An 11,247-nucleotide genomic window follows, 5' to 3' on the forward strand; every position below is an offset into this window, starting at 1 on the left:
TCTATAGATAAGAAAATAGAACTCATTGCAAACAACAAAGCTGGTAAAACAAAAAACAAAGCCCTCCTTCAATTCCTTGTTTGAAAGAAGGCAATAAAACATGGGAATAAAATTCCCTGACCCCACTGTACAAATTCAAAGACCTGGTAGAGACAATGTACAATACACAAAACCAATGAATAACTAATCCATAAATATGTTCTGCTCCCTGGGTAATGAAATCATTGCAAAACAAAGCTTCTTCCAGTAGTTTATACTTGTCAGATATTTGTTTTCATATGATAACCCAGAGTAAAAGGGGATGTTGTGAAAATGTATGGTTCATGAATTACCACTGCAAGGTCCTACCTGCAAGCAATAAATCAGTGTAGGTCTTTCTCATCAATATAGAAACAGAGTCCAATATGCCTCATTTTAAAGATGAAATAGAAATGCCCTGACTTCACTGCACATCCCTCCATCTGTAGTATTTCTACTCTCTTTAAATAAAAAATTGGTTGGGTTCTATTTTTACTGGAACTACTTTATGCCTCCTGCCCCCTGACTTCATTGTCAACAATCACCCATGTGCTGCCGAGCTCAACGTTAATTTCTTTCTTTAACAACCTCTATGAATCCATTAATAGGGTTGTCAGGCAAGCAAATGAACATAGAGGTTTCTAGGTTCTGAGTTAAGATTGTGAAGGTCAGCTGACTTCAGGTATGTGGACCTGGATTGGACTGTATTCTGAATATTTCCTGCAGTATCTGGTGGGCTCTTAGACTCACCTGAATGGGAACTCTGAAGGAGGAGTCTCTGGTTGGCAGTTGTAATTCCTCTTGGATGGAGATGTTGGTGACTAAACTCTGTCCCCACACAAGATGGCAGAAAAGAGGCTGCTGCCAATCTCCCAGCCAAGCTTAGAACTCCAGAAGAAACAACCAGGTCCTATGCAGCCCAAGGTGGCATAGGTAGAAGGCTGCCACACAGGGGGATATTTAGAGCTTCCTCTGTTTGTTCATGAGGCATGTCTACTTCTTCTCCAATCTCTAAGCACATGATTTCCATGTGGTGCACTGGTGTGGACACAAAAAAAAGTTTTCCTGGAGATTGTGTGTTCCCAAAAGACCAGGTTATAACCAAGGGAATCCACATCTAATTATTCTTTCCTTGGGAACTGTGCTGCACCCAGAGTTCAGACCTCCTGACACCATATTCCAACCCTGACTTCAACTTTTCCCTGAAGTCTAGGCCTGAGAAATATGTCTGGGTTAGATCCCTTGGATCTCCAAAATGTTGACTTGTGGTGCAGACACTGCCCTGCCATCTACAGAATATTGGTGTTTTCCTTTTCAACAGTGAGAATGGTTTATTTAATATAAACCCTGAGCCACAACATATCTGAGAAACAAACTGAGGGTTTTGGAGGAGGTGGGGGGATGGGGAAACCTGGTAGTGAGTATTAAGGAGGCCACCTATTGCATGGAGCACTGAGTGTGGTGCATAAACAACGAATATTGGAACACTGAAAAAATAAAATAATTAAAAGAATAAAAAATAATTTTATTTATAATGGAAATTCTTATTGAATTGTCATGGGATCTTTGTTGAAAATTGATTGGCTATAAGTGTACTGGTTTATTTCTGAATTCTCAATTATATTCCATTGATCTATATGTCTATCCTTATGCCAATACCATGTTTAATTCCTGCTGCTTTAAGTTTTGAAATCCAGAAATGTGAGTTTCAAATTGATATGGGTACTTAAAACTCTTCGTAATTTCACATGAATTTGTATATAATTTTTAAGTCAGTTTTTATATTTCTGTAAAAATGGCTATTGGCATTTTCATAGGGACTGCCTTAATCTGTAGATCATTTTGTTATTTTTGACATCTTCACAATATTAAATCATTCTACATGAAAAAAAATAAAACAATACACTTATAAAAAGGAATTTTCAGTAGCAAGCTGAAGAAGGTCCTCCTAAATATGGGCCCTCCCACATTTTTAATCCCTAGTATGATTAACGTGTTGTTATAGCAAAGAAAGTTTAAGGTAATAGATTGTACATGGTTGCTAATCAACTGCCATTAAGATAAAAAAATTAGAAATGATTGTACTGGTGGGACTAAGGTAATCACAATGAGCCTCCAAATGTTGATGAGGGAGACAAAAGAGCTGGTGTCAGAGAGACTTTGAAACTGTTGCCCTACTGACTCTGAAGGTGGAGGAAGAGTCAGGAGCCCAGAAACACAGGAAGCCAGCAAGAGAGACTGGACTTGGAAAGGAAACAGATTCTCCCTTGAACCTCCAGAAGGAGCTCAAACCTGCAGACATCTTGCTATTAGTCCAATGAGACTCCTTCCATGCTTCTGACTCCAGAACTGTAAAAGCATGTATGTTTTTTTTTTTTGTCGAATCACCTTATTTTTTTAATATATTTTTTATTTATTTTCAGCATAACAGTATTCATTATTTTTGTATCACACCGAGTGCTGTATGTATTTGTTTTAAGCAATTACTGTGGGGGATATTGTACAGAAGCAGGAAGAATCTGCTATGGACATGGTCATTAACATTATTGAAGGAAACTGAGTTTAAGTCTCTCAATTCACTCAGCAACTTCCCTTGGATAAGGGCAAATGCATTTTTTTTTCTTTTCTCCCTTTTTAAAAATTATGTTCATTTAGCCACTGTATAGTACATCATTAACTTTTGACATAATGTTCCATGATTCATTATATGCAGTTAATCCAGTGCTTATTACAAAACGTGCCTTCCATAAGAACCTACACTAATAGAAAAAAAATCTATTTGGAGATATTCTGCCCCAACACATGGTAGAGCAAATTCCTTTGGCTTAAATGTGAGTGTGGTCTGACTATGAGGCCTTTGAGACAGTGACATGGGAAAGGAACTCATGATCAAAATTAAGGTCACCCATTGTAATTTATAATTTCGTGTCTATATTTTTTTAAATATTTTATTTATTTATTTATTTGACAGAGAAAGATCACAAGGAGATGGAGAGGCAGGCAGAGAGAGAGGGGGAAGCAGGCTGCTGAGCAGAGAGCCCAACGTGGGGCTTGATCCCAGGATCCTGAGATCACAACCCGAGCTGAAGGGAGAAGTTTAGTCCACTGAGCCACGCAGGAGACCCTTCTGTCTTTATTTTTTCATTTTTTTTTCATTTTTTTTTTTTATTGATTCAACCATTCATTTTCCCACAACCACTTGAATGTTTTCTTTGGAGTAAAAAATTATTTTCCACGTATTTCATTCTATTCTTACAATAGTCATATCAAGTTTTGCTTGGTATTCCACCCTGGTTTCAGAAATAAGGAAGGAGGCTCAGGTGTCTGGAAATTTTTTTCAATTTTCTCTATTTTTTAAAAAAATTTTAATCTTATTTTTTCAGTGTTCCAAGATTTATTGTTTAGGCACCACACCCAGTGCTCCATGCAATGTTTCCTCCTTAATACCCACCACTAGGCTCACCTAACCTTACCCCAAACCCTCCCCTCCAAAACCCTCGGTTTGTTTCCCAGAGTCCACAGCCTCTCATGGTTCATCTCCCCCAATTCACTTTTCCTTTCCTTCTCCTAATGTCCTCCATATCTCTTATTCTCCACAAGTAAGTGAAACCATATGATAATTGACTCTCTCTGCTTGACTTATTTCACTTAGCATAATCTCCTCCAGTCATCCACGTTGATACAAAAGTTGGGTATTCATCCTTTCTGGTGGCTGTGTAATATTCCATTGTATGTATGGACCATACTGTCTTTATCAATTCATTTGTTGAAGGGCATCTCTTCTCTTTCTACAGTTGGGCAATTGTGGCCATTACTGCTATGACCATTGAGGTACAGATGACCCTTCTTTTCACTACATCTGTATCTTTGGGGCAAATACCCAGTAGCACAATTGCAGGATCATTAGGATAGCTTGAGGGATCTCCACACTGTTTTCCAACATGGCTGCACCAATTTGCATTCCCACCAAAAGTGTAGTAGTTTTCCCCTTTCTTCACATTCTCTCCAACACTTGTTGTTTACTGTCTTGTTAATTTTGGCCATTCTAACTGGTGTAAAGTGGTATCTCAATGTGGTTTTGATTTAAATTTCCTTGATGAAAAATGGTAATGAACATCTTTTCATGTGTCTGTTAGCCATTTGTATGTCTTCTTTGGAGAAGTAACAATTACCTAACAATACAGGTAAGGTTTATGGAACTGTCTTAAATTATACACAAATGGAAACTTGTGCTAATCACTTCATTTTTTCCATTTTTATGTAGCTCCTTTAGTTCACCAAACTGTGCACTCTAAATCTGAAGTTTATTGTGTGTAATTATACTCCTGTGACTTAATAAAGTAGGGAGATATCTGTGGTGCATGGCTAATGGTAGGGTCTAGAGCATAGGTAGCTGACTCTACATTGAAGGTCTGGGAGAGAGCTCTTCTAACAGGGAAGAAAAGCAAGAGTTGTATGGATGTACGAACGGTGGGGAGAAAGTAAAACAATCCACAAGAGTTCATTTAATTTGTAATAGAAGAGTATGTTACATATAGAAATGTGGCAATAAGGCCATAAATTGGCTGAAAAAGAAGAGCACTATAGCTTCATATAACATCACTTATGAACCTTAGAAATGCAACATAGATTTCACACCTGACTCCAGACCCATGAGGAGCTCACCAGAGATCCAGAATATAATGCCATTTGATTGTAAATGTATTAGTTATGAGGAAAACAAAGGCAAGAAAATGTAGGCAAAAGTCAATTTCCTTACATCCTGCAGCCCCTGATGAATCCCTGAGACATGGAGAACGTGACACTCCTCCAGGAATCATGTCTGCCTTCATATTGATGTTTTATTATAGACTAAAAGCAACCATATCTTGGCAATAATCCAAACTGCAGGGTTCTGTAAACCTCATGTTCAGCATAAATTCCATAGAAACTTATATTACCTCTACCCCTCCTTCTACAAACTCCAAAATAAAAAATCAGTCACTTTTCAGAATCCTGATCCACCTCTTTATGCCCATATAACTTGCCCACATACTATAATAAAATCACATTTCTGCATGATAAAATGTCTTAAGAATTCTTTCTTGACTGTTGTGTTCAGCCACCCCACTTCAGTATGATATCCCATTTGACAAGGAGAGTCTGTTATACAGCAAGAGCTGACTGACACAATAATCCAAATAAACAGACCTAAGGCAGTTAGAACTTGTGCTGCATTCTATTTGCGGCTTATGATCTGATATTAAGGAGAGCAGTCATGATCATTGTTATTCAAGTTTATTTCTGGTGACATTATGAACAAGTGACTATATGCGGGCTCCTTTTTGGGTCACTGGGACAGTCTGAAGGACATGTGTATTGGTGACTCTGAACCACACAATCGGCAGGGCGTCCAACTTTCCAGTGAATCATCTTCTGATCATGCATGTGGAAAGATTTATGAGTAGGAAGGAGGCACAAAATGGATGATGCTGATAATGTTCTTTCACCATCTCTTAGCATTTGTGACAAATATTAGGAACGGAATTATTTCATGAATGAAAGAGCCATATTACCATGTAACTTTGTAAATTTTCAGTAGAAAGAGGAAGATTATTCAATGATAAAACATGCAATGAACTAACCAAACCTTCGTCTCAATGAATAAATCCCTTCAAATGTGGACACCAATTTTTCTCACTCTAATAGGCAGATGCACAACATAAACTTTGATGTAAAAAAAAGAAAGAAAGAAAAAGAAAAAAGAAACATTTTGTGTAGTAAAAAAGGGGTGTTTTGAAATTTTGCTTCATCATATTTATGGTCATCCTGACACTAAGAACAAACCATCTTTTTTTTTTAAATTTCTTTTCAGCATAACAGTATTCATTATTTTTGCACCACACCCAGTGCTCCATGCAATCCGTGCCCTCTCCAATACCCATTACCTGGATCCCCCAACCTCCCACCCCTGCTCCTTCAAAAACCTCAGGTTGTTTTTCAGAGTCCATAGTCTCCCATGGTTCACCTCCCCTTCCAATTTCCTCCAACTCCCTTCTCCTCTCTATCTCCCCTTGTCCTCCATGCTATTTGTTATGTTCCACAAATAAGTGAAGCCATATGATAATTGACTCTCTCTGCTTGACTTATTTCACTAAGCATAATCTCTTCCAGTCCCGTCCATGTTGCTACAAAAGTTGGGTATTCGTCCCTTCTGATGGAGGCATAATACTCCAGAGTGTATATGGACCACATCTTCCTTATCCATTCATCGGTTGAAGGGCATCTTGGTTCTTTCCACAGTTTGGCGACTGTGGCCATTGCTGCTATAAACATTGGGGGTACAGATGGCCCTTCTTTTCACTACATCTGTATCTTTGAGGTAAATACCCAGTAGTGCAATTGCAGGGTCATAGAGAAGCTCTATTTTTAATTTCTTAAGGAATCTCCACACTGTTTTCCAAAGTGGCTGCACCAACTTGCATTCCCACCAACAGTGGAAGAGGGTTCCCCTTTCTCCACATCCTCTCCAACACATGTTGTTTTCTGTCTTGCTAATTTTGGCCATTCTAACTGGTGTAAAGTAATATCTAAATATGGTTTTAATTTGAATCTCCCTGATGGCTAGTGATGATGAACATTTTTTCATATGTCTGATAGCCATTTGTATGTCTTCATTGGAGAAGTGTCTGTTCATATCTTCTGCCCATTTTTTTATATGATTGTCCATTTTGTGTGTGTTGAGTTTGAGGAGTTCTTGATAGATCCTGGATATCAACCTTTAGTCTGTACTGTCATTTGCAAATATCTTCTCCTATTCCGTGGGTTGCCTCGTTGTTTTTTTGACTATTTCCTTTGCTGTGCAGAAGCTTTTGGTCTTGATTAAGTCCCAAAATTTCTTCTTCACTTTTGTTTCCTTTGCCTTTGGAGACATATCTTGAAAGAAGTTGCTGTGGCTGATATCGAAGAAATTACTGCCTATGTTCTCCTCTAGGATTCTAATGGATTCCTGTCTCACATTGAGGTCTTTTATCCATTTTGAGTTTATCTTTGTGTACAGTGTAAGAGAGAGGTCGAGTTTCATTCTTCTACATATAGCTGTCCAGTTTTCTCAGCACCATTTATTGAAGACACTGTCTTTTTTCCATTGTATATTTTTGTCTGTTTTGTCGAGGATTAATTGACCATAGAGTTGAGCGTCCATATCTGGGCTCTCTATTCTGTTCCTCTGATCTATGTGTCTGTTTTTATGCCTGGGCTACAAGGATGGTTCAACATTCGCAAATGAATCAATGTGATAGAACAAATCAATAAAAGAAGAGAGAAGAACCACATGGTCCTCTCAATTGATCCAGAAAACACATTTGACAAAATCCAGGACCCATTCCTGATTAAAACGCTTCAAAGTATAGGAATAGAGCAAACATTCCTGAACTTTATAAAATCTATCTATGAAAGACTCACAGCAAATATCATCCTCAATGGGAAAAAGCTTGCAGCCTTCCCTTTGAGATCAGGAACACGACAAGGATGCCTACTCTCACCACTTTTGTTCCACATAGTATTAGAAGTCCTAGCAACAGCAATCAGACAACAAAGAGAAATAAAAGGTATCCAAATTGTCAATGAAGAAGTCAAACTCTCTCTCTTTGCAGATGACATGATTCTTTTTATGGAAAACCCAAAAGACTCCACCCCAAACTACTGGAACTCATACAGCAATTCAGCAACATGGCAGGATACAAAGTCAATGTGCAGAAATCAGTGGCTTTCTTATCCACTAACAATGGAAATACAGAAAGGGAAATTAGAGAATCAATTCCATTTACTATAGCACCAAGAACCTTAAGATACCTGGGAAGAAACCTAACCAAAGAGGTAAAGGATCTGTACTCAAGGAACTACAGAACACTCATGAAAGAAATTGAAGAAGACACAAAAAGATGGAAGACCATTCCATGCTCTTGGATCGGAAGAATAAACATTGTTAAAATGTCTATACTGCCTAGAGCAATCTATACTTTTAATGCCATTCCGATCAAAATTCCACTGGTATTTTTCAAAGAGCTGGAGCAAATAATTCAAAAATTTGTATGGAATCAGAAGAGACCCTGAATCGCTAAGGAAGTGTTGAAAAACGAAAATAAAACTGGGCGCATCACCTTACCTGATTTCAAGCTTTTTTTTATATCAAATTTTCCTTTCAAGGTATACCCCACTGGAGAGATATGTTTGCTAATCAGTGCTTGCCAGGGTCTATGGTAGGCTCTCTGGAAATTGGCTGAATCACAGACTAAAAACAGGAGACTTATTAAGAAACACTGGGGCATGTTTGTAGAGTAAGTGCCTGACATTAAGCTTTGGATTTTTGAGACATCCATTTCTTTTAAAAAAATTATTTTATTTTCTCAGTGTTCCAAGATTTATTGTTTATGTACCACACCCAGTGATCCATGCAATACGTGTCCTCCTTAACACCTACCATCAGGCTCACCCATCCCCCCAATACCCTCCCTTCCAAAACCCTCAGGTTTTTTTTCTCAGAGTTCAGTCTCTCATGGTTCATCTCCCCTTTTGATTTCCCCCAATTCACTTTTCCTTTCCTTCTCTTAATGTCCTCCATGTTATTCCTTATTCTCCACAAGTAAGTGAAACCATATGATAATTTATTCTCTCTGCTTGACTTATGTCACTCAGCATAATTTCCTCTGGTCCTGTCCATGTTGACATAAAAGTTGGGTATTTATCCTTTTTCATAGCTGTGTAATATTCCATTTTATATATGAACCATATCTTCTTTATCCATTCATCTGTTGAAGGACGTCTTTTCTCTTTCCATACTGTGGCGATTGTGGCAATTACTGCTATAAACATTGGGGTACATATGACCCTTCTTTTCAACTACATCTGTATCTTTGGGGTAAATAGCCAGTAGAGCAATTGTAGGGTTATAGGGTAGCTATATTTTTTTTTTTGAGGAATCTCCACACTGTTTTTCAAAGTGGCTGCACTAACTTGCATTTATACAAGCAGTGTAAGAGGGCTCCCCTTTCTCCACATCCTCTTCAACACTTGTTGTTTCTTGTCTTGTTAATTTTTGCCATTCTAACTGGTGTAAGTTGGCATCTTAATTTCATTTTGATTTGAATTTCCCTGATGGCTAATGATGATGAGGCAATCATTTCAAAGAAAAAAAAAAGGTGACTAAACTTATTATCAGGTGTGGGACACAATTACCAGAGAAGAACTCTGACTGCTCCAGCCATGCAGTACGTCTTCAAAAAACCCTAGGTAATGTCTATACTGACACATGAGTGACCCTGCTCTTCCTCTTGAGCAGCTGAATTCTAATCATATAAAATTCTCCAATAATGAGTGAACCCATAAACCTCTAGCCACTCTGGTCATGGACCCCAATAAAGGCAGATCCCTCAATGACAGTGCTGTGTCTCCCTCTCAATGCATCTCTTCACCTCTGAGACCTTGTCCAATGACCTCTGGGATTCCATGTGTCCTTCAGGATTTATAAGGGATAAATCTGGTTTTGTTAGAGTTGTCTTTGGGTGATGCTGAGCCATGCCTTGAAATCAAAATGAGAACCCAGGGGCAGGTGCAGCCACAGCAGAAGCTCTGGTCAGGGAAGCATCTGTGGGAATGTCCACAAGCACATGGGTGCAAGGGAATACCTGGGCTTTCCTAGTCTGTACACTCCTATCAGGAGCCTGAGACTTAAAGGGAGCCATGTTAGAGTCCACATTATCAGAAAGAGACATGAAGTTGTGATGGAAAAGATCTCAAAGTCAAAGGGAAAACTGTAATTTTGTATTTTCATCAACAATAAAGTTATGTGAAGGGCTTAGTGGACAAGTATATTTTCTTCCATATGAAAGAAAATATGATTATTCTTGGGAAATTTGGGGAAAATCTATATTACATGGTGTAAGTCATTTGAAATGAGATTAGTTTTAAGAATAGAACTTGTGCCATATAAGATACAGACAAAGGGGAATACAAAGTGATTTCCTTAACCACATGTAGAAGGAGCAGATTCTACTCCCACAGCCTGTTCAAGGAATAGCAGTTCTTGGCTCTGAGGCCTTGAACCCTGCAAGCATGGATGCTTCTTCAGCCCCAGAACAGTTGGTCCTCACATCGCTGGAACCCCAATGATAGTTGTGTGTTTTTTAAATTTAATTTCAAGTTATTTAACATACAGTATATTATGTGTTTCAGGGGTAGAACTTGTGGTTCATTAGTTGCATATAACACCCAGGGCTCATTACATCAAGTGCCCTCCTTAGTGCCCATTCTTTTCAGAGCCCTTGTTATATCTTTGTTCCTAAGGCTGTAGATGAAGGGGTTCAGCATGGGTGTGACCACCGTGTACATCACTGAGGCTACTGCACTTGAGTGGGAGCTCTGGGTGGCAGCAGAGCTAAGGTACACTCCTAGGCTCGTACAAAAAAATAAGGAGACAACTGAGAGGTGAGATGCACAGGTGGAAAATGCTTTATACTTCCCCTGGGCTGATGAGATCCCAAGTATGGAGGAAACAATCTTAGAGTAAGAGTAAAGGATCCCAGCAAGGGGAACACCAACCAGCAGGACAGCTGCAAAATACATCACCATGTTATTAATGAAGGTGTCAGAACAAGCAAGTTGGATCATCTGATTGAGTTCACAGAAAAAGTGGGGGATTTTCACCTCTGTACAGAAGGACAGCTGCAACACCATTGATATTTGTAAGAAGGAATGCAAGACACTTATGATCCAGGACCCCAGAACAAGCAGTCCACAGAGCCGGGGGTTCATGATGACTGTGTAGTGCAGGGGGTGACAGATGGCTACAAAGCGGTCATATGCCATCACAGCAAGGAGGTAGATGTCCAACACTGAAAAGATTATTAAGAAGTACATCTGAGTAACACAGCCTGCATAGGTTATGACTTTGCTCTGAGTCTGGATGTTCCACAGCATCTTGGGAACAGTTGTAGAGGTGAAACAGATGTCCACAAAGGACAAGTTGACCAGGAAGAAGTACATGGGTGTGTAGAGTTTGGGGTCTATGCTGACAGCGAGGATGATGACCAGGTTTCCAAACACAGTGATCAGGTACATGGAGATGAAAAGCCCAAATATGAGGGGTTGCAGTTCTTGGTCCTCTGATAACCCCAGAAGAAGTAATTCTGGAATTTTTGTATCATTTCCTTGTTCCATGTGGTGGAGGTGACTTTTGGGAAAGAAGGAAAC

At 39.0% G+C, this 11,247-nt stretch overlaps 1 protein-coding gene across 1 annotated transcript; it reads right to left on the reverse strand.

Annotated features, from left to right (window-relative positions):
* Window positions 1-10,281: 10,281 nt before the first annotated feature.
* Window positions 10,282-11,214, reverse strand: LOC116568078 (olfactory receptor 7A17-like). Its single transcript, XM_032303566.1, has one exon. The coding sequence runs from the start codon at window positions 11,212-11,214 to the stop codon at window positions 10,282-10,284; it is 933 nt and encodes a 310-aa protein (XP_032159457.1).
* Between the last annotated feature and the right edge of the window lie 33 nt (window positions 11,215-11,247).

The sequence above is a fragment of the Mustela erminea genome, chromosome 1, assembly GCF_009829155.1.
Source record: "Mustela erminea isolate mMusErm1 chromosome 1, mMusErm1.Pri, whole genome shotgun sequence".
In the NCBI taxonomy this organism is placed as follows: Eukaryota; Metazoa; Chordata; class Mammalia; order Carnivora; family Mustelidae; genus Mustela; species Mustela erminea.

Excerpts from the sequence above, each read along its gene's own strand:
- LOC116568078 (XM_032303566.1), bottom strand. The coding sequence starts at position 11,214 with ATGGAACAAGGAAATGATACAAAAATTCCAGAATTACTTCTTCTGGGG.